The 24,181-nt window shown below is 43.2% G+C and overlaps 1 protein-coding gene and 1 long non-coding RNA gene across 2 annotated transcripts in view; one reads left to right on the top strand and one right to left on the bottom strand.

Moving 5' to 3' along the window:
- Positions 1-2,545: 2,545 nt before the first annotated feature.
- The window catches only part of LOC115459550 (lysophospholipase-like protein 1), a gene marked incomplete at its 5' end in the record, with an annotated part of 32,688 nt that continues 11,052 nt past the window's right edge, over positions 2,546-24,181 (bottom strand). The window contains 2 exons of the mRNA XM_030189363.1: positions 2,546-2,865; positions 4,899-5,014. Of these exons, the coding sequence (XP_030045223.1) occupies positions 2,629-2,865; positions 4,899-5,014 (353 nt within the window). The remainder of the gene's footprint in view (positions 2,866-4,898; positions 5,015-24,181) is intronic.
- Positions 20,997-21,898, top strand: LOC115459549. Its single transcript, XR_003940300.1, has 2 exons — positions 20,997-21,174; positions 21,374-21,898. It is a non-coding gene; the product is annotated as an uncharacterized LOC115459549 (long non-coding RNA).

Here is a 24,181-nt window from a genome sequence, read left to right as displayed (position 1 = left end):
AAACAAAAAATATTTTTGGCCATGCATATCGGACACACGTAAAAAATGGAATTACCGCCCGGGGTTCACGGTAGCCAGGCGGTAGTTCCAAATTGACGCGTGTTGGATGCGCAAAGGCCCCAGAATCCGTACAGGCTTGCTCCTATTACTGTATATAAGTATAAACTGAGATTTTTTGGCAAAAAAAGTGCTTATACCTGAATCTGCTGGCATCTTGCCAGTAACAGCTCCAATCCCAAAATAGCTGTCATCTCCAGTGGCAATCTCGCGCAATTGTTGCTGGAAGTCACAGCAGCCATTTTAATGAGGAAGGCAGCATGGGCCGGCATGCATGAAAATAGTTCCTACCCAGCCTCTCCACTAGACCACAAGATGAAACGGAGACCCAGGGGGGAGGGGGCAGGGTGGATGCCAGCCTATGGGTGTGTTGGGGGGGGGGGTCTCTCTGAGGAATAGGGAGAAGAAAGGGAGGGGAGGCATTCTGGACACGATAGGGGAGAAGACGACTACCTGAATAAACCCTGTTTATATTCAAATTAACATTTTCCCCCTAAAGAAAGTGTATGTGTGTGTGTGGAGGGGGTGTTATCTTGGTTTACATTTGAGCATATACGGTATTTGCAAACCTAGTTATGCTGTTTAAAAGGTAAGATTTCTCAGATTTTTAGTTATTTTTTTCTTTTGCCTTTTTAAGCTCTGTTGTTGTCATTCATCTTTTTGTGTGGGAACAACTGTTAGTCTTGCTGTTTTTTTCCAATGCTATTTAGTTACATTATAATGGTTTTGCATCAAATTTGTTCTTTTGGTCTTTTTTTGGCTTAAGTTTCATCTAATGATTTGTCACTGTAACTTGATATTTTTTATACATGTGATTACATTTTTAGAGGAGCCAGAGTGACTTGGCAAGAATTATTGTAAATGGACCCATTATGTTAGCCTTTGGAGTGACCTCGTGAGCAGGAGTAGCTTTTGTCAGAATAGTGGAAAATATGATCACAGTATTTTGCTTCTTCTTTTTGTTTTCAGAAATTCTTTGTCTTATTCTTATGTTTGGATGCCACATGCAGAAGGTGAGACCAATTTGTCCTTTCATTAATTCTAGTGGTAAGGTACATTGTATAAAAGTTTTTGTTGGGGGTTCTTGAGTATTTATTTTCCACTGATTTATTTGTAATTTTAGGGGTTTACCCCCCTCCTCCCTCACCCTTAAGGCAGTGGTTCCCAAACTGGGTCCTGGAAGAACTCCAGCCAGTCAGGTTTTCAGGATATCCACAGTGAATATTATTCATGAGAGAGATCTGCATGCAGCAGAGGCAGTGTATGAAAATCTCTCTCATGAATATTTACTGTGGATATCCTGAAAACATGACTGGCTGGGATGCCTCCAAAACCAGGTTGGAGAATCACGGCCTTAAGGTTTCTCTGCTCTACTCAACATAGGTGATACTGCTCAAATTTTGTTTTGCATGTACTATTTAAACCATAATTTGCAACAGCCCAGAAGCAGGTATTCTTCTGGAACATCATCTTATATATTACACACATTATCTTTCTGCTTATTAGGCTATACTTTTCTGCTGTGTTGATTTTGCACTTGCAATCGGGGAATTTTGTAGAAAAGAGCTAAAAAATATATGAATAGTTTGTCTAAGACTTGAAAAAATAAAACCAATATAAGGATCTAACACAACTGAACACATGTGCTGGCTCCACGGTGTCTTGGCTGGGTTGTGTTATGTGATAGACCCAGATAGGCATATGAGAAATCAAAGTTTAACAGGACATCATACAAACATAGGTTCACGAACTGAAGGGACGGCAGTGTGTTTCTTCCAATTCAGGCACTTTTAGATACAAAACTTTGGGTGACAAACTAGTTTCAGAGCAGAAGAGGTTCCGATATAATAAGACATATTTTTCAAAGCACTTAGGCTTACAAAGTTACACCTATGGTACTTTGTAAGTCTAAGGGGTCCTTTCACCAAGCTGCAGGAAAAAGGGCCCTGCACTAGCAGCAGGGGCCGTTTTTCCCACACACCAGGGCCCTTTTTACCTGAGCGGGTAAAAAAGCCCCCAGACACACATGGCCATGAGACGGGGAGCCCTTACCGTCACCCATGCTAACCCGGCAGTAACTGGGCAGCACGCAAGCCATTTCCATGGGTTTTCTTTTCCCCCCGGAAACAGCACATGCACGGGATGCATTGGGCTGGTGGTAGTCCCGGAAGAGTGCGTGATAAGCCCACGTTGGGCTTACCGCCGCTCTGTAAAAGGGCCCTTAAGTGCTTTGAAAATAAGCCCAATAACCTCTAAAATCTGCATAGCTGGGAAAAGAATAAACAAATTTCAAAATAGAATTTTATTATGCTAAAAAACAAAACAAAACATGGCAATAATGGCAAATGCTTGCAATGATATTAGTCCTGGGGAACTAAGGAACTGAGTTCGATTCCCACTTCAGGCACATGTAGCTCCTTGTGACTCTGGGCAAGTCACTTAACCCTCCATTGCCCCAGGTACAAATAAGTACCTGTATACAATATGTAAGCCGCATTGAGCCTGCCATGAGTGGGAAAGCGCGGGGTACAAATGTAACATTAAAAAAAAAAATGAACAAAAGTAACATTCTTAGTTTCTAGGTGCTGTTGCTTCTTCAGGTAGTTTCTTTAAAATCCAGGACCTCAGGTTTTCCAGTTCTGTCTTGCTTAGTTCATGATAAAGATTAGGAAAGCTGTGAAATGTGGTTGGGACTCCCAAAGACAGTAAAGCTGAGTTGGTCTCTTTGCCCCAGGAATGAAAAACGAGCTGATCTAGAGCTCCATGGCACTGAAACAGTTCAGGAAGTGAGCTATTTTCCTTAATTATCTGGTGATAAAAAAAAATATATAAGCAATTCAACAAAAACCACTGTCGCCTCAGCTTCTAATCTTAGGGTCGTCTTGATTTCTCTCTCTTTCTCTGCACATATACAACAGACTGCTAAAATCCATTACTTCTTTCTCTGTATTAACACCAAATTTCATCCTTTCCTTTCTGAGCACACTATTAAAGCCCTTATCCATACTCTATCATCACCTCCATGTAGACCAATGGTTCCTGGAGGCACCCAAACCAGTCAGCTTTTCAATATATCCTCAATGAATATTTATGAGATAGATTTGCATGCAGTGGAGGAAGTGCAAGCAAATCTCTCTGATGAATATGTGGGTATGCTGAAAACGTGACTGGCTGGGGTGCCTCCAGGACCAGGTTTGGGAACCTCTGAACAACACTCATAGGAGCCAACTTTTCAAAATGATTGGGGGTGCTGATTTTTTTTTTTTTTTCACAGGTGGTGCATTCCCCCCTCTGTCCCCCTCCCTCTCCCCTGTCCCCCCTCCCTCCCTCTCCCCTCCCCTGTCCCCCGTCCCTCATTCCCCCTCCCTCTGAGTTCCAGGGTCGTCCCCCTGCCCCTCCGAGTTCCAGGGTCGTGCCCCCTCCCGCCAAGTTCCAGGGTCCCTCCGAGTTCCAAGGCCTCCCCCTCCTCCCTCCCTCCCGAGTTCCAAGGACCCCTCCTCCCTCCCTTCGAGTTCCAGGCCCCCTCCCTCCAAATTTTAAAAGTCATCTTACCTCATCGGGGTTACGGCAGCAGCGGTGAAAAGCGTGCAGGCTCGGCGCTTAGTTCAGTCTTCCCTTCTCTCTCTCTCACCTCTGAGAGAGAGAGAGAAGGGAAGACTGAACTAAGTGCCAAGCCTGCACACTTTTCACAGCTGCTGCCGTCACTGTAACTCCAATGAGGTAAGATGATGACTTTTAAAATTCGGAGGGAAGGGGCCTGGAACTCGAAGGGAGGGAGGGATGAAAGGAACTTCCGGTGGGTGAAATATTGGGGGTGCTCGAGCACCAACAGCACCCATGGAGTTGGCACCTATGCCTAAACTATTGCAAGCTGCTCCTCACAGGTCTCCCACTGAACCATCTCTCTCTCCTTCTGTCTATTCAAATGTCTGCTACAAGACCTATCTTCCACTGCTACAGTCACATAACACCTCTTCTCCAGTCACTTCATTGGCTCCCTCTCTGTTTCTACATACAGATCTAACTTCTTTAACTGACCTACAAGTATATTAATCCTGCTGCTCCTCGATATCTCTTTTTTCTCCCCCCAGTCCTTATTAAGAAAACCGTTTATTGGGTAAGTCACTTATCTGTGCCTTCTTTTCCACCAATTCCAAAGTCCCTTCCTTCCATCTTGCTGCACCAAACAGTGGGGCCCTTTTATTAAGCCACTTAGGCGCATACGCGAGTCCTACGCGCATCAATTTTGAACTACCACCCGGCTACCACAACGCCCAGGCAGTAATTTCAGTTTTTATGTGCGTCCACTAGGTATGCCGGAAAATTTCTGGTGTGCGGCGCTAACAGCGCGGTAATCAAACTTGTGCGCATGTATATCATTACTGCCCGGTTAACACGTGAGACTTTATCGCTACGTCAATGGGTGGCGGTAAGGTCTCAGGCCCAAAATAGACATGCGCCAATTTTTATTTTGCTGCACATCCATTTCCAACCCCCAAAAAAGAGGCCTTTTTTGCAGGTGCACTGAAAAATGGACCTGCGCTCATCCAATACACGCATCTATTTCAGCACAGGCCATATTTCGGCGCACCTTAGTAAAAGGACCCTAGTATGTCTGAAAAGGTTGAGTCAGCATATCTTGCTCTGTCTGGCCCTATTCAAATCAAGGCTAAAAAGCCCACTTTTTTTGAGGCTGGTGCACCCCAGGAAAGGCTTGAGAAGAACTGTATTAGGCATAGAACTAATGACAAACAATGGAACTGTAAATACCAGTAAATATGAATTTTCTTTTAAAAAAATATTCTATATAAAAAAGTTTTGGAGACATGTTTGATACTTACTTGGTAAACAACAGATCCCTTGTTAAGAAAACTAGAAAGAGCAAATACTCCTGCTACATCTTGATGATACTTGTAAGCTAAATGCATTGCCATGGCTCCTCCCATTGAAAATCCACCTGAAATTTAAAAAACACACATACACACAAAATATAAATTAATTCAGTGATATCAGTAAAATACGTGGAGGGGCATAATCGAATGGGGACGACCATCTCTAGGGACGTTCTGGCGAAGGGGCGGGGAAATCCGTATTATCAAAACAAGATGGACGTCCATCTTTCTTTTTGATAATACGGTTGTGGACGCCCAAATCTCAACATTTAGGTCGACCTTACAGATGGTCATCCCCGGTCCTCCTCACATGCCAGGACACCAACCAGGCACCCTAGGGGACACTGCAGTGGACTTCACAAATTGCTCCCAGGTGCATACTCCCTTATCTTCAGTGCTGAGCCCCCCAAACCCCCTCCCCACAACTGTACACCATTACCACAGCCCTTAGGGATGAAGGGGGGCACCTACATGTGGGTTCAGTGGGTTTCAGGTGGGTTTTCGAGGGCTCACATTTACCACCAGAAGTGTAACTGGTGGGAGGGAGATGAGCCTGGGTCCGCCTGCCTGAAATGCACTGCACCCACTAAAAACTGCTCCATGGACCTGCTTAACGCTGTGATGGAGCTGGGTATGACATTTGAGGCTGGCATAGAGGTTGAAAAAAAATGTTTTTAAATTTTTTTTTAGGGTGGGATGGGGTTGGTGACCACTAGGGGAGTAAGGGGAGGTCATCCCCGATTCCCTCCGGTGGTCATCTGCTCAATTCGGGTACCTTTTCGAGGCTTGGTCATGAAAATAAAAGAGACCAAGTAAAGTCGACCAAATACTCATGAGAGACGCCCTTCTTTTTTCCATTATCAGCTGAGGACGCCCATCTGTTAACCACGCCCCTGTCCCGCCTTCGGTACATTGTCAACACGCCCCGTGAACTTTGGTCGTCCCCACGACGGAAAGCAGTTGAGGACACAAAAATCGGCTTTCGATTATGCCGATTTGGGCGACCTTGGGAGAAGGACGCCCATCTCCCGATGTGTCGGAAGATGGGCGCCCTTCCCTTTGAAAATAAGCTAGATACTGATAATATTCAGTGGCAATCAGAAATTCAAATGTTACTCTCTCTCTCTCTCTCTATATATATACACTCTGCAATCCACTTAAGTGCAAGGGTCTGGGACCAAAGAAATACATGCAGTTAACCGGCGTGTGCACTTAACTGTTGTGACACAAAAGCTTGACATCTGATAAACATATGTACAGTACTGTTTATTATACGTACAGTATACAGTCTCCGTTAACTGACGTTATACAGTCTCCGTTAACTGACGTTAGGCTTACTTGAAGTAATCAGTCATAGTCCTCTGTACACTCTTGTGTCTGTGAGTTCCATAGACTATGTCTGCCAGACGATAAAAACTGTCATAGCACTGACATCCAGTGGCCTCCAGATAGGCCCGCACGGCGTTGAGACTCTCCAGCGCTCTTGCAAAAGTGACAAGAAGTTGTTGAATTTCGTCAGCATGTGTCTTGCTGCTAATTTCATCATCTGTTTCATCATCAGCCGTTGCCTGTGCGTAGGCATATATCTTGACATCAGTACTGTCGTCAGTTGTTTGTGCATCGTAATCAACAGCTACGTAGTGATGAAACTCCTCTTCAGTAACACAGGCTGGGATGTCAATAGCCTGTTCATCTGACCCGTTTGCAACAGCTGCATCTATTTCGTCCCTCTCCACATCCCTAACAAAGCTTGCCCGCTTGTAGCAGTTCACAATGGTTGCTTGTGAAACATGATTCCAGGCTTCTTTCTGCATATGTAGGGAATCCAACAGTGATAGATTACGAGCCAGTTCAACAGCAAGTTTATTCTTGCCAGTCTGGTCATCCATAACGCTCATCAGACGACGTAGCACAAGAGCCCGATAATGTTGTTTGAAATTGGCTATTATGCCCTGATCCATAGGTTGGATCAGAGAGGTAGTGTTTGGTGACAGGAAGGCCACCTTGACGTTAGACAGCCTGACATCATCACTGTGTGCAGCACAATTATCACAAAGCAATAAAATCTGACGCTTTTGTGCCCGCATTCTAGTGTCTAACTTCTTTAGCTACTGCTTCCAAATTTCCCGTCATCCATGAATTTGCGTTTATTTTTATTTATTGCATTTGTAGTAGTAGTATCCCACATTTTCCCACCTAGTTGCAGGCTCAATGTGGCTTACATAGTCCTGTTATGGCTTTGTCATTCCAGGATGTCAGATACAAGTAGTGATGTGAAAATATTAAATAAGGGAGATAAGAGAAGATTTAGGCCCCTGATGGCGAACCTATGACACACGTGTCAGTACTGACACGCGTAGCCATTTTCGATGACACGCGGCCGCATGTGGCCGCATACAGAGAAGCAGCGGCGTTCCTTGCTGACACCCGGGTGGATCGCCGATGCGCCCCCCCCCAAGGTGCAGCGCGACCTCCCCCCCGGCGAAATCACCCCCCCCCCGTGCATGTTTACCCGTGTGCGCTCCTATTGGCTCCCTCCGAGTCCTCCGCTCGTTCCCTCCCTGCTGCTCCCTCTGCCCCGGCTCCTGCACGGCCGTTTGACCTCACTTCCGGCCGGCGGAGCAGAGAGCAGCGGAATGCCGTGGGGGACGCATCTCTGAGGGTCCTGTGATCGCCATTACCAGCAACCACATAACCACAGCAACCATCATCCAATCTACTGTTCAGGGGTGTCGTGGATTTCTAATTGACCATCATTACTGAGATAGGTGAGGGGGAGGCTGGGAGAGGCAAGGGCATGTGCAATGGGTGCCGTTTCCCGCCATTAGAATTAGCGGCAGCCATCTTAATTTACATAGGGTGGTCAGTTAGGCTAGTTAACCCCTAATTGCCTGCAGGGCTAACAGGCTATCTATAATTCTATCTTCTGTCACTGCCCCCCTGATGGCGAACCCAAAAAATAAAAAACCAAGGTTAAGTAAAGGAAGTGGTAGTAGCAGTAGCCGACCCTTTCAAGAGACATGGACCGAGATGTATGGCATTATAGAAAAAAATGGCAGATCATTGTCCTGCTTATAATCGAACGAGAATAACGCCCAAGTTCCGACCTAAATCGGGAGATGGGCGTTTATCTCACAAAAACGAATAACGCGGTATAATCAAAAGCCGAATTTGGGTCGCTTTCAACTGCACTCCGTCGCGGATGCGGACAAAGTGGACGGGGGCGTATCGAAGGCGTGTCGAAGGAGGAACTGGGGCGTGGTTATCGGGCGAACAGAGATGGGCGCCCTTCGCCGATAATGGAACAGTTTTGAGCTAGAATTTAGAACACTTTTCCTGGACCCTGTTGTTTTACGAATAAGGCCCCCAAAAGTGCCCTAAATTACCAGATGACCCCCAGAGGGAGTCGGGGATGACCTCCCCTGACTCCCCCAGTGGTCACTAACCCCCTCCCACCACAACAAATGATGTTTCACAACTTTTTACTTTCACCCTCAAATGTCATACCCTCCTCCCAAGCAGCAGTATGCAGGTCCCTGGAGCAGTTGTTAGGGGGTGCAGTGGACGTCAGGCAGGTGGACCCAGGCCCATCCCCCCCCCTACCTGTTACAATTGTGCTGCTTAATGCTATTAGTCGTCCAACCCTCCCCAAACCCACTGTACCCACATGTAGGTGCCCCCCTTCACCTCTTAGGGCTATAGTAATGATGTAGACTTGTGGGCAGTGGGTTTTGAGGGGGATTTGGGGGGCTCAACACCCAAGGGAAGGGTGCTATGCACCTGGGAGCTCTTTTACCTTTTATTTGTTTTTTGTAAAAGTGCCCCCTAGGGTGCCCGGTTGGTGTCCTGCCATGTGAGGGGGACCAGTGCACTATGAATCCTGGCCCCTCCCACGAACAAATGCCTTGGATTTATTCGTTTTTGAGCTGGGCGATTTCATTTTCCATTATCGCTGAAAAGCAAAATCGCCCAGCTCACACCTTGACGAATAAAACATGGGCGTCTTTTTCTTTTAAAAAATACGATCCGCCCCGCCCCTTCACGGACCCGTTCTCGGAGATTAACGCCCATGGAGATAGGCGTTTCTGTTCCATTATGCCCCTCTTTGCGTTCTATGTACTGAAACGGTAGTAAGCAGAACGTGGAATATAAATAGACATTTTGAAACTAATCATTCCCAGCTCTTGAAAAAAAGTGAGGATGAAAGGAAGGAATACATTTCCAGGCAGCTACACTTTTATAAGAGCCAATCTAATTCCATCTTTATATTTGTAAAAGGTTCTACAAATTTAACATCTGCAAGTTTGAGCATTGCTCACTCCATAGCTCAGCATGGAAAAGCACTCAGTGAGGGAGGATTTATTAAAGAAACTCTCCTAAGATGTGCACCAGTTCTATTTCACGATATGCAGAATAAAGATGCAATTATTAAGAGAATATCTGAGTTACCAGGAAATTTGGAGTGCCTGGATCCGATTACCAGACACTTTTAGCACCCTGAAAAATATAGCAATGGCTTTACTCACAATTTTTCCCTCTACATACTTTTGTAAAACCTTATTCTAAGCATTAAATAATATCAAAACCAACAAAAGAAACAGATTGAAAGATGAAGTTAGTAGCGCTTGCTTGGGCTTGAAGTGTACAAAATACCAACCTTCAATTGAAGATTTAGCCAATGAAATTCAGCAACAAAAAAGTCACTAATAGGCAGATTAGTTAAAGAATTCCCCCTCCCCCTCACTTATCTTAGTTCACGGCACCCCACACAAGTTAAATAATACCAAGACCAACAAAAGAAACCGATTGACGGATGAACAAAGAAGTCACTAAGCAGGTAAGTTAAATAATTAGTTTTTGGTTTATTAAATACAGTTATATATTACAATTATACATTTTTGTTATTTAAACTATAAGTATCGTGAAATTATGGTTTTTTTTCTCGAAGTGACACACCACCCGAGTTATGCTCGGTTTTTTGGCGAATTTTGACACACCAAGCTCAAAAGGTTGCCCATCACTGATTTAGGCGAATAGGTATAGAAAGTAGACTTTCATAACTGACACAGGAAGTCGCTTAACATTCTTGAAGCAATAGGGCTGTTTGCTCTTTCCAATGACGAGGGGTTCCAACTTCTCATTCCCATCCATATTGCAGCAAAGGAGTATCATCAGTCGGTCCTTCAACGTTTTACTTCCTGTAGTTTCGGCTTGTTTGAATGCAAGTGTTCCATCAGGAATCGCTCGCCAGTAGAGACCGTTTTTGTCAGCATTGAAAATGTTACAAGGTGCAAACTCGTTCAAGATGGTAGGAAGAAGTGAAACAACCCAATTTTCAGCACCAAAGTCATCAGCGTCTTGTTTTTCACCATGCTGTTTCTTGAATTTTATGTTGTTCCTCTCCTTCCATCTTTCCAAGCATCCAACAGTGGCTTTGAATTCAGTTAGTCCAAGACTTTCAGCTAGCTGATTAGCTTTATCCATAAGTAGTGGACCACTGACAGGAAACTGTTTTCTCCTGACTTGAGAAACCCACCGAAGAAGAGCATCTTCTATTTCCTCAGATTTTCTAATTTTTTTAAGAACTTCTATTCGTTCAGCCAGTGTTAAAGTCTTACAGTTGCGAAGATGGTCGCTGACTGAGACAGATGTGTTTTAGAGCTCCTCCAGATTTTACTGTTACTCTCTAATTACTTTGTAATGCCGAAGAGAAGGGGCAGAGCTGCTGCTACTGCAGCCCAGCAGCAAAGACCTTTGATATCTTCTGGCTTGATTGAATCTTATCTGCAACGAGCTCAGGTTTCAACAGCAGCGTCAGTGAGTGGTTCGCTGGAACAGCCCAGGATAGGAAACCAGGAGCTGAACCTTGAACTGGAAGTTTCTTTGAGTCCCATGCAAGGGCCCCATCTCCCCAGCCTGTGAGAAGTAGTTCTCCGGTGGCGGCGTCCTTAGCCCTGAATACCGAAGTGTTACAGGGTGGAACTGGACGGGAGGCAGTGTTAGCCTTAACGGAGAACGTGGGAGATTTGTCAGCTTCTTCCCTGTTATCTCACACTGCCGGAAAAACACAGGAGGAGTTGCGAGGGACATTGGAAGGTGAGAAACATGTTTCACAGGAAGAGAGTGAGAGCATTGCATTTGCTAAACTTTTTCAGAAACCAGATGAAATGACATTGGACAATCTATGGCAGTTGATTGCAGAAATGGGGAAGTTTTTGTGCCCCCAGATGAGGAAAATAAGAAATGAAGTTGTGATATTAGATGGGAAGGTAACAGAAATTGAGAATGAGGTGAAAATAGTTAAAGCAGATTTGGCTAAACAGAAAAAGGATGTTTTAGAGTTGAAATCACAGCAAACAACAATGCTTAAAGACTTGGTCAATTTAAGGAGAAAATCAGAAATGCTGGAAAATACTTCAAAATCTAATAATCTGTGTTTTATAAATTTTCCGCGACAACCACTTATCTCCCCTCGGGAGATGCTAAAAAATTACCTCAGAGAAATTCTAGAGATAGAAGATAAAGATATGCCACCCTTTTCACAGGTTTTTTATATACCTGTGAAGGGTTTGGATCCTTTACAAAGGAATAATATTCAGAATGCGCAACCATTGGATGTTTCTGCCCTTCTTGAAATGTCGGATTCAGAACAGATAACACCAACTACTATGTTGGCCACTGTAGCGTTACCTTCTGACAAGATCTGGATTTTAAAGAAGTTTTTTCAGAATAAAGAAAAAACCTTTCGTGGTTTGCAAACTCATGTTTTTCCAGATCTAGCAAGGGAAACGCAAAGGCGACGACAAAAGTTTTTACAGATGAGACAGGCGACACTTCAACTTGGCGCAACTTTTTACCTTAAATATCCTTGTAAATGTTTAATCTCCTATCAAGCCGTGAAATATGTTTATTTTGATCCTGACCAACTGTCATCTTTTTTAACATCTAAGAGAGCTCCTAGTTAAGTGAAGTTGAATAGAAACTCGTCTGTATCTCAAAATTTGATTTATAAAGTTTATTACCTGTTTTCTCCTATTTAGGAATCTTGGACTCCTGTTGTGGACTTTAAATGAAGCTATAATATTTAATTTACTTGTTTACTATGTATAAAAACGATAAATAAAATATTTAAAAAAGTCTTACAGTTGTGCGACGACGACAACCCCAGTGCTCATTGCTCCAAAAATTAAAATTGCATGATTAATTGCGATCACACATTTTATCACATAAAGCAGTCCTCTCATATTTCCTCCTGTACAGTGCAATATATAGACAGCAGATGTAAGTTCTCAAAATGGGCTTATTTCAATTATTAAACTACAAATAAAATAATTTATCTTACCTTTCTTGTCTGGTGAGTTTATCTTTTAAATTATCTTGTTCACTTTCTCTGGTTCTACTTTTTTGTGCTCTGTTTCCTGGCTCTACTATCTTAATCACTATTACTTTTTTTTTTCTCTTCCTGCCCTATATCCATCTTTCACACTCAATTTTCTTCCATTTTTCTTCTTCCTGTTCATATCTATCTAGTTTTCATCTCTTCCCTTCCATGGACACCTTCTCCTACCATCTTTCTTCTCTCCCCTTCCCCTCATGGGCACCATGTTCTCCCATCTTCCTCCCCTTCATGGGCATCATTTCTTTTCCTCTCCTCTCCTCCACTCCCTTGGCTCCATCTCCTCCCCTCCCTGGGCACCATCTCCTCTCCTCTCCTTCATGGGCACTATCTCATCCTTTCTCTCTTCCCTATCCTTCTCTCCATGGATACCATCTCCTCCCATCTCTCTTCTCTCCCCTTCCCCTTTTCTCCATAGGCACCATGTCCTCCCATCTTCCTCCCCTCTCCTCTATGGGCATCATCTTCCTCCCCACTGCAGGCACCATCTCTCTCCTCTCTTCCCCATCTCCCTTTTTGTTTTTTCCCATTTCTTATATCCAAGATATCTCACTAATGCTGCTTCTACTTGCCTCCTCAACCTTGTATTTAAAGTGGGAGGGAGGAGGGGTCCACCACTAATTGCTCCTGCTCTTCATTCCTGGCTGGTGTCCTCAGCATGCTCTTCCTCTCTCAGGGTGCCATCCTGTGAGCCCTCAACCTGCCTGCGGGTTCCAGGTTGTCCATCGGACTCCGTGTCCTCGCTTGCATAGAGAAAGTAGAGAAAATGTATCTGTTGCACTAGCAAATCTGGCAGTCTGCTGCAGCCTTCCTGAAAGTACCCCTCCATGTGCACTTCTAGACCACAGCTGATGAGGAATGGTATTGTCATGCAACCCAAAGATGTATGCTTCTAAATCCAACACTGCAGGAGCCAAGGGGTATGGTGCACTGTGCACCTCAGAGGCCAGGGTGCCAGACAGCCAGGTGGGTACAGAAGGAAGGATTGTGTAAGTGGTGTGGAGGGCATAATGAGAGGCCTAGAAAGCAGGAATAGACACTGGTTGGTAATGAGCCTAGGTGGAGGGTGGGGGAAGCAGCCATCTAAACATGAGAGGTACAGGGGTTCCCCACCTGGCAAGCTGAGTGGCCCCAGACCTGCCTACTAACCTGTACTCCCTGTTGAATTGTTGGGACATGGCCTCTGATAACCAGCCTTTCAGCATATACTCTTGTATGCCTTCTTACCCCCTTCCCCACCTACCTGAGAACCTGTACTACACATGGGAGTGTTATCAGTGAGGGCCCCCACACTATCCCTGCTTGAGGAACAGGGTGCAAAACAGAAAGAACAGCCAGCACAGCTTTGTTCTCCCAAACTTACCTGACTTCCCAGCCTGTGCTGAGGTGTCCTGGCTTCCCAGACCATGGATGCCCTCCTGGGGAAGGAGCCTATGCACCATGCGCTCCCTAGGGGTGAAGTTCACAATGATCATACCTGGCGGGTCGGCCCCAGCCTTGCGCCTCATAAACCTCTTCAGCTGCCTCCATTTCCTCTTGCAGTCCTCCACCTCCCTATTTGTGTGGTAGACTACATTAAGATGGTTGCATATTGCGACCTATTCTTTTTCCTTGGTCTAAGCGCATATTGTTTGCCCCTTAGGAGAAAAGAGATTGGTATGGTGTGCCGTATCTCATGCTCCTTGTGGGATGTCTGATCTTTTTCCAACAACACTGCCTATATTCATGATCTCCGTATTTCTCATACTCAACATCATCTTGCATTAACTGAGACTTGGCTTTCTCCTGAAAGCTCTACTTCAGTTGCTGCTCTCTGTTATGAACACTCATTTTCCCAATTCTCTCAGCTTACAACCTTAGGGTCATCTTTGACTCATTTTCTCTACTCATACCCAACACATTGACAAATGCTCCTGTTTCTTCTCTGTAACCACAATCTGTCCTTTTCTAAACAAACCATTATGTCCTTTATCCACAGCATTATCACCTTTCACTTAGGCAACTGTTCCTCTCTCTGAACCATTTCTCTTTACTTAAACCTGTTCAAAACTTTACTTACTCCTCCTTTTCTCAAATCACTTCTTTGGCTCCTTCACCATTTTCACATACAGCTCAAAGTTCTTACTGACACACAAGTTCATTCATTCTGCAGCTTCTTATTACCTTTTCTCTCATCTCTCCTTACACCCTCCATGGGAACTTGCTCATCAGGTATGTCACTCTTATCTGTGGCATTCTCAATTACCAACTCCAGACTCCATTCTTTCTATTTTGCTGCGCTATACAGAGGCAATGTATCATGCTCCCTTCACTGGAAGTACTGAAATTCAGCTTAAAAACCCTATCTTCTTGAGACTGTTTTAAAATCTAAACTCATAAAAATGAAACCCTCTAGCAAGGACTCTCTCTTATATACACTACACTGCAAACCTCTAGTAGCACTATAATACAATAGCAGTAGTAATAGGCAGACCACATTGAGTGCAGAGAAAGCCTCCCAACAATGATTTGGTGGGGAGGAATTTGAATTGGCTTCCTTTCTCAACACGCCAGTTCCTTGTAAATATACCTGAAAAGAGCATGAGTGCGTCCCCCAAAATCATACAATCATTTTTACTGATAAAGTTAAAAAAATGTGTGTTCCAAAAGCTCCAATTCCTTTACCTTTTCAGGGGAAAATGAAGCTTTCTACCTGCAATGGTGACTAAAATTGTAATTACCCAAATTCCCTTTATCATCGGTGGTACAAATTGGTTACATTCTGGAAGCCAACAGCACAAAGAAGAATGGAAAGTATGCATAGAACGGCAGTGAACAGCCCTAAATGAAAGCACTAGGGGATAACCTGCACAAAGTGGCAGTTACAATCCTAATCTCCTTTGGGCAAACTAGATGGGGCCATTTTGGTTTTTAACTGCTGTCAAATACCATGTTACACTCAAACAGTTGCTATATATTTTCTTAAATGTTCAGCACAAGGTGTTATCTTTATAGCTGGGTACTTATGACAGAATTTATCTTACATTCTGTTAAAAAAATGTGCATTGAAAATTCATTACTACTTTTTAAATAGTTTAATCTAAATTTTGCACCCAGTTAGTCACAACTTGGCAAGCCAATATACAATTAGTCACTGGCAATCCTTTACAATGCAGTCACCTTCCGTGTAAAGGAATATTAGGTAATGCTACATTCATGTGGCTCATGCTAGTTAAAAAAAAAAAAAAGTTAGCTCTTTGAATTCAGTTTTCCATTGAAAAGCCTGCAATTTATCACTCAATACCACAAAGGTCTCTGTACATTATCTGTACATAACTCTGTACAGATAATGATTTCAATGGGTATTTATAGCTGGTAGCAAACTATTATGATTCAAAGATATTTCAATGTAAGAATGGTTTGACATAATACATAAAACACATGTTGAATTAAGGGAGTTACGCTTTTTTTTTCTTTAGGTTTATTTCTAGTATTCTTGTATAGGAATAGCACATTTATTCCTTGGCAAATGGATTAAAATGTTAAATTCCAACGACTCATTATTTTCTTCTGTTTCCTGCTTCACGATTTCATAATGTCTTTACAAGGTTAAAGGCAATGTCCTTGCAGTAGCCAACCACATTCTCTTCTTACAAAACTAGTGACATAAATTAATCTGTAGCCAGATCTCTCTTGGCAAAGCAGCGGGACATCTTTTCAGCTAACAACTAAAATGGCACAATTTTACAGAGAAAAAGTGTCTACCTTCTCCACATGTATTAAATCTGTGTAATTCTTTTTTTCATTATTTTTTAAAATCATTTAAATTTAACATAGCATTTCCCAAACTGTTTCTTTGGAATCTACCTAAGTTGAATGACTAGATATTGTGTGCCACAAAGCAAAATCATGGCAAATACAGCCAACAACACACTGATTAGTGCTCAACACTGCCTAACAGGAGATACAGGGTCAATTCTCAATTTAGGCTTCTTCAGCCAAAGTGCTAAAGCAGTAGCCTCACAGCTGTTTTTTGCATGGCAACAAAGGACAATAGTAAAGAGTTTGTTTCAAGAAAAGGGGAATTACCAGGGGTGTGCCTGTAAGGATCTGTCCTTGGTCCAGTTCTTGCCAATATTTTTGAATGTGACATTGCAGTAAGGCGGCCAGAGAATGTTTCCTTTTTTTCAAGATATAACAAAATCTACAACAGGGTAGACATGAGGAAGGATTGATTTAGCAAAGCTTGAGGAAGGATAGTTTGGCAGCTAAGACTTAATGCTATAAATTTACAGGGTCACACATTTGTGCTAGAAAATAAAAGTGAGCAATGCAATATAAGGAGTAAAGTTTTTTTCTTCTGTGCATGAAAGAATAGTCGAATCTGAGGGTGAGTATATCAGAGTATCTTGGGGGCAGGGCTTAGTCTCTCTGCTACCACGTCCTTCAACAGCAGATCAATTTTGGAACGTTTTAATAATTTATTTGTGTAATCTTTAACCACCCTTGTTCCAGATCATGGAATTAGCTTGTATTACTATGCACACATCCAACTGGTGGACTATATGGCTCCTTTGTCTGCTGATCTGTCAAAATTAAATACATATTTAGATGCCATTGCAGACTGGCTTATTAAACATAAGCTGATATTGAACCCGTTAATCACATATGGCCCTTTTACTAAGCTGTGTAAGCGTCTACGCACGCGCCTAAATGGAGTTACCACCTGACTACCGCGTGGCTCTTGTGGGTTTCATTTTTGGCGCGCATCCGATACGCGTGTCTGAAAAATATTTTTCATTTTCGGGCGTGTGTAACGGATGCGTGCCAAGTGGCATTTGGTGTGCATAGGTCATTACCACCCAGTTACTGCGTGAGTCTTTACCACTAGGTCAATGGCTGGCGGTAAGATCTCAGACCCAAAATGGACATGTGGCAATTTTCATTTTGCCACATGTTCATTTTCGGCAAAAAAGGCCTTTACAGGCGTGCTAAAAAAATGGATTGGTGCACGCCCAAAACCCACGCCTACACTACCGCAAGGCATTTTTCAGCACACTTTTGTAAAAGGACCCCATAGCCTCACATTGCAACTCTTACCCCCCAGATCGATGGCTTACCTATTCCACTTTAGAATACTTAGAAGATCCCATCAGCAAGGAAAGAACTGTTAATAGTAGTACTAATGCAGAATTCAATAAAGCGCAAGAAACAATACATCAGTTTACACATAGTGCTACTGAACAACTTCTAATAAATCATTTTTTTCCGGCACCTAGCCTCTGAGATATGGAGGGGCATTTTTGAAAGGGACGTCCAAGTTGCGATTTGGACACCCTTGCAAAACGGCAAAATCCAGGGGCGAGGAAACCTTTATTTTCGAAACAAGATGGACATCGATCTTTCGTTTCAACAATACCATCAGGGATGTCTAAATCCTTAAATGTCCTTAGACAAGGATGTTTCTGACTTTCGGCTATTTTCGAAACCAAAGACGTCCATGTCAAAAATGGCCAAATGCAAGCCATTTGGTCGTGGAAGGAGCCAGCATTTGTAGTGCACTGGACCCCCTGACATGCCAGGACACCAACCGGGCACACTAGGGGCACTGCAGTGGACTTCACAAATTGCTCCCAGGAACATAGCTCCCTTACCTTGTGTGCTGAGCCCCCCCCAAAACCCAATACTCACAACTGTACACCACTACCATAACCCTTACGGGTGAAGGGGTCACCTATATATGGGTACAGTGGGTTTGTGGTGTGTTTTGGAGAGCTCGCTGATCCCTCCACAAATATAACAGGTAGGGGGGGTATGGGCCTGGGTCCGCTTGTCTGAAGTGCACTGCAGTACCCACTAAAACTGCTCCAGGGACCTGCATGCGCTGTCATGGACCTGAGTATGACATCTGAGTCTGGCACGAAATATTTTTAAAGATGTTTTTTGAGGGTGCGAGGAGGTTAGTGGCCACTGGGGGAGTAATGGGAGGTCATCCCCGATTCTCTCCGGTGGTCATCTGGTCAATTCGGGCACCTTTTTGTGCCTTAGTCATAAGAAAAACAGGTCCGGGTGAAAACGTCCAAGTCAGGGATGTCATTGTTTTTTTCGATTATGGGTCAAGGACGTCCAAGTGTTAGGCACGCCCAAGTCCCGCCTTCGCTACACCTCCAACACTCTCCCTTGAACTTTGGCCATCCTTTGTGATGGAGTGCAGTTGGAGACGTCCTAAATCGGGTTTTGATTACACCGATTTGGACGTCCCTGGGAGAAGGATGTCCATCTTCTGATTTATGTCGAAAGATGGACGTCCTTCTCTTTCGAAAACGAGCCCCATGGTCAAACAAGCAGTATCCCTTCTCTACAACTGAGGAATCTCAGCAAATATCGTAACTATTACCTGTTCTACTGTTTGCAATTCATGTAAATACTGGCCTGTGATGACGCCAGGTTTTACACTGGCTAAAAGGATGGCTCAACTTTCAGATGGAAGTACTCACCAGGCACAAATTGGCAGATGATGAAAAACTGATAAAAGTGAGTTGCTTTACGTCAGGACAATGCTAACTGCTATCAAACAAACTGGCTGGCTCATTATTTATTTATTCTTAGTGCTTCCTATACTACAAGTTGTCCATGGAGGTGGCTATGTAGTTTACAATTCTAAAACCAGATGAGGGAAGGACTAAGAAACATAAGGAGAGGGATAATACAGTCAGGAGGGAGTGTTAATAGCCTCTGTGAAAAGGAAGGTTTTTAGTAAGGACTTAAATTTTGGGTAAGATGTTTCAAGGTGAAGATGAGGTGGAACAGAGCTCCAGAGAGAAAGTCCCTGAAGACTGAAACTAGCTTCTCTAGAAATAGTAAGACAAAACGAAGGAAGAGAGGGAACTAATAGAAAGTTTCCAGATGAAGAATGAACAGAATGAGAGGGTGTGTAAGGGGTAAGCAGAGATAAAAGATATTGAAGGGGGGGCAGTGGGAAGGCGAGACATTAAGAATATATACTTGTCTGCACATTCCTGGAGTTCTCTCTAGACATCAAACAAATCCAAATGTATTCACCATTATTGAATCCTTGGTTCTTATTAATAATACGCAACTGATACCAGTCTATCTTGGAGTTCAATTGAAGGTTCACATAAACATACTCACAATTTTAAATGCAGCACATTTTATTCTGGAGGAGGGAAGGAAATGGATACAATGGGTATACTTAAAGATGTAGGGGGTATTGCAAAAGGAATCAAACTGTCAAAAACTGTAAAGCAGGATAGAGGGCACTGCATGATACAAAGTAATGTATTCTACCGCCTAACACCTAAAGTAATCTATTACTATTTAATGTTTTGTATACCACCTGCAGATCCAGATTAAAGAATAAGCAAACTAGGCATATGCCTAGAGCCCAAAGGTGTAGGGGCTGGGGCCCTCTCAGATGTAGTCTGGAATCAGAAGCATAGGACTGCCAACTCTCTGAATTTTGAAGGCTAAATGATCTGTATATATTTAAGTTTAGACCTCTGTAGCTCTCCAATGCTCCCCCCCCCCCCCACTTTCCAGTGCAGAGACTGTGATAGGATCCAGCCAATGGGAAAGTTGTTCTTGTTACAGGAAGGAGGGGCTGAGTCGCAAGTGATTGTAAGGAGAGGTGAGAGGAAGTGAGACTACATGGGATTTAGAGACAGTCAGGGAAACAGGTGAGTGTTTTGGAGGTGAGGGGGTTGTTGAGAAATGGTAGAAATGTAAGAGGGGTTGGGGAAAGGTTAGAAGCAATGCAGGCTGAGAAACTGGAATAAAATGGCAGAATTTTACACGATAATGGGAAGAGCTGGTTACAGATGGTGGTGTGGGGGGGGGGGGGAGCACTGACAGAGAGAGAGGGAGGATTTCTAGAAAGGGACAGTATGAAGAGCAAGAGAGTGGATATAAGTGAAGAGTGAGAGGCTATAGTATCACTCGTGGAGACAGTATCACATAGAGCTTCTCTTTCAAAATCTGAGTTGCAGTGGAGAAGCCAACTGGTACACCTGTACCTGTGCAAATGCTAAATGACGTGAAATGGTCAAATTGGGGATTTACCCAGCAAACTATCAAGTTACTTGGGCAAATGCTTAATACTGCCTCTACTCTGTCTATATTATTTTACAATATCAAAGAAAGCTACCGTATTTTTCGGACTATAAGACGCACCGGACCATAAGACGCACCTACGTTTTAGAGGAGGGAAATAGGAAAAAAAATTTTTCCTATTTCCCTCCTCTAAAACCTAGGTGCTCCGGTGCGTCTTCTCCGAGTTTGGACCGCCGTCCCGTACTTACACGATGCCATGTTCCATGGTGGTCTAGTGACGTCGGGGCAGGAAAGAGCCCCCTCTTTCCTGCCCATCGCGCTGCTCTCCGTGCTCCTCACTGCTTTCTGACGGTCTCGGCGAGATTCAAAATGGCCGCCGAGAATCTCGGCGGCCATTTTGAATGTCGCCGAGACCGTCAGAAAGCAGTGAGGAGCACGGAGAGCAGCGCGATGGGCAGGAAAGAGGGGGCTCTTTCCTGCCCCGACGTCACTAGACCACCACGGAACATGGCATCGCGTAAGTACGGGACGGCGATCCAAAAACGCTACCTTCGGACTATAAGACGCACCCCCCATTTTCCTCCCAAATTTTGGGGGAAAAAAGTGCGTCTTATAGTCCGAAAAATACGGTAAATATTTTCTTTTGCTCACTCCATTTATGAAGTTTCTCGTATATAAAACATTGTACATTTATATCTCAGACATATTGCCTGTGAATCTCACGCTTGGAGCAGTATACCCTTGACAACAGAAGCAGTGGAGAATGAAAATGGCTTGCCAGTGGAGGAGTAGCCTAGTGGTTAGGGTGGTGGACTTTGGTCCTGGGGAACTGAGGAACTGAGTTCGATTCCCACTTCAGGCACAGGCAGCTCCTTGTGACTCTGGGCAAGTCACTTAACCCTCCATTGCCCCATGTAAGCTGCATTGAGCCTGCCATGAGTGGGAAAGCGCGGGGTACAAATGTAACAAAACAAAAAAGCTTCCCTGGTTCTCAGCCCACTGCTCCAGAACTGCGAAGTTACCCAGCCTCAGGAGGAAGAGTGTTTGGCCAATCCTGTTTTTGAACATACATGCTAATTCAGTATGCTATTTGTAGTCCCTGATTTTACTTATTGATATCAGTGCTACATGTCCCATAATGCACCATGATAAGGTTGTCAGAAATCCAGAGCTGGTTAAAATCTCCCTCCTAGGAGTTGGTAACTTGGGAGCACTCCAGCTCCAATCATTTAAGCCACTTCATTCAAAACATAGCTTGCCTAGTTCCAATGTTCGATAACAAACTATTAGCGCTGACATACTCACAGTTACAGTAGGCTCTGAAGTTTTCCATGCTACTTCTGGAGAGGAGAAAACCATACATGAATACCTTGGGGGTGGGGGGAGAGCAGGGAACTCAAACGAGGATAACTTATGTTTCTAAGACCAATAAATCAATAATCCTCAGTATCATGAGTATTCAAACACCCTTAATATCTGAATCTTATTTTCTTACATTTTTCTTTAAAAAAAAAAGGGGGGAGGAAAAGCCTCTACAGACTCCAACTAGGCAAAATGTCTGTCAAGTACCAGAGTTTTTGCTGTCATCATAAACTTAAATACCTCCCAAAACGTTTCATTATCATAGTTCATAAGTACAAAAAACTTTCACTTAGCTTGAAAATGCTGAGAAACCCTCCACAGCTGTTCTACAGTCGCTAATGGCCAAAATTTCGATAAACTGCATCACGGTCCATGGGGCATAAGCTGTGAAGAATAAAGGAAGGAATCAGATCCAAACAAGTAAGTTTCCAATGTACAAAATAAAGTACTCTCATACCCAAACTCCAATCAAAATGGCATCCTCTTAAATAAACAAATGTCAGACATCCAGTATTGATATCAACCAATCAGAAATAACTCTCAATCATATTTACAAAAAATACTTCAATAGAAATGACACTACTCTATCTTGTAGTTCAGTCCTGAGGGTTCAAGTGTCTTCAATTTAAAAATCCACTTCTGCTCCAATTGTAACAAAACCGTCTTGTGTCTCCTCCTCTACACAATGGATCAATACGTTATAAAACAATACATCTCAGAGTTTCAAATACAGTTCAAACTCCTCTTACTGACCTTTAAATGCATCCACTCTATGACCCCTCACTACCTCTCCTCTCTCATCTCTCCCTACTTTCCTCCCCGTAAACTCCGCTCTCTGAACAAATCTCTCTTGTCATCCCCCTTCTCCTCCACCGCTAACTCCAGACTTCGTTCCTTTTATCTTGCGGCACCTTATGCCTGGAACCGTCTTCCCGAACCCATACATCTAGCTCCATCTCTACCTGTTTTTAAATCTATGCTGAAAGCTCACCTTTTCACTACTGCCTTTGGCTCCTAACCGCTACTCATTTGCCCTCCTCCTCCCCTGTTCCTCTTTACCCTGTAATTCCCTTGCCCGTAATGCCTTGTCTGTCTGTTTTACCTAGATTGTAAGCTATTTGAGCAGGGACTGTCTCTCTATGTCAAATGTACAGCGCTGCATGCGCCTGGTAGCGCTATATAAATGCTATTAGTAGTAGAAGAGATCTTTCCTGGACAGATAATTTCCTGGAAGATTGAGCTATATATAATTTTTTGCAAGGACACTGGATGCACTATATCACAAAATTTGTGGAACAAGATGTAACAGACAAAAGAGTTATTTTCATGCTCGATTGTTGATCTTCAAAAAAAGATGAAACCATCATTATATTGCACATCTGGCACTATCCACAAGTTTCATGTCTCTCTGCCACCTCTTCAGTGTCCTCTTGTCAATGAACATCTTTAACATGGAGGGACTCAATATCTCCTTAAGATTCTTACCTCTACTATAAGCAAACTACAAAGCGGTATCAGTAAATGTTGTCAGTTTTCACTATATGCCAGTGCTTTCTGATGGCTATTCGTGAAGTGGTAGTTGTAAATTTCAGAACACATGTCATTATGTCTTCTTCATCAAAATTTTCTATTCCTTGGTGCTAATAACAGATGACGATGATTAAATTTGGCTCTCCTATAAACTGTTTTAATAATACTTTTGGGATATCCTCTATCCACTAATTGTTTTTGCAAGTTCTGTGATTTATTCTGAAACTCTTGATTGCTTGAACATATTCAGTGATATCTAAGAAATTGCGAAAAAGGGAGGCCATCTCTCAACTTCTTAGGATAGCAACTGTTTGTAGTCCAACAATCTATTTCTATCAGTAAACTTCCTGAAAACTGTAGTTTCAAATCTTGAGTCTTCTTTCTTAACCAAAATATCAAGATAGGAAATAACGTTTTTATCATACTGTATAGTGAACATCAAAGCTGAATTACATTGGTTCAGATCTTGTACAGAAAACAGGACGCTGTTCCATTCCACAGCAAGAAAACATCATCTATAAAGCGGACTCAAATAAGCACTTCATCAAAAAAAAAAAAAAGAGGAAGTATATATCTTGTGTTCCTCAAAGTAAGCCACAAACAAATTTGCGATTGAGGGAGCCATGGTTGCTCCCATTGCAACTCCAGGTTTTTATTGAAATATTCTTCCATTAAATTGGAAAAAATGTTTCTTCATAGCTAGGGACATCAAAGTTATGATAAATGACATTGGAACTTTCTGGTCTGCTTTTTGGTCCAGTATAGACATCAAAACATCTAAATCTTCTTCCTGTGGAATCACTGTGAACACACTCACCACATCCATTGTAACCAACCAGCAGTAAGTTGAACCATACTCCAATTGATTCAACCGTCGCATAAAATCAGTAGAGTC

The sequence above is a fragment of the Microcaecilia unicolor genome, unplaced genomic scaffold (assembly GCF_901765095.1).
Source record: "Microcaecilia unicolor unplaced genomic scaffold, aMicUni1.1, whole genome shotgun sequence".
Lineage (NCBI taxonomy): Eukaryota > Metazoa > Chordata > Amphibia > Gymnophiona > Siphonopidae > Microcaecilia > Microcaecilia unicolor.
Note: the sequence above shows the minus strand (reverse complement) of the source record. Positions and strands in the feature narration are given on the sequence as shown.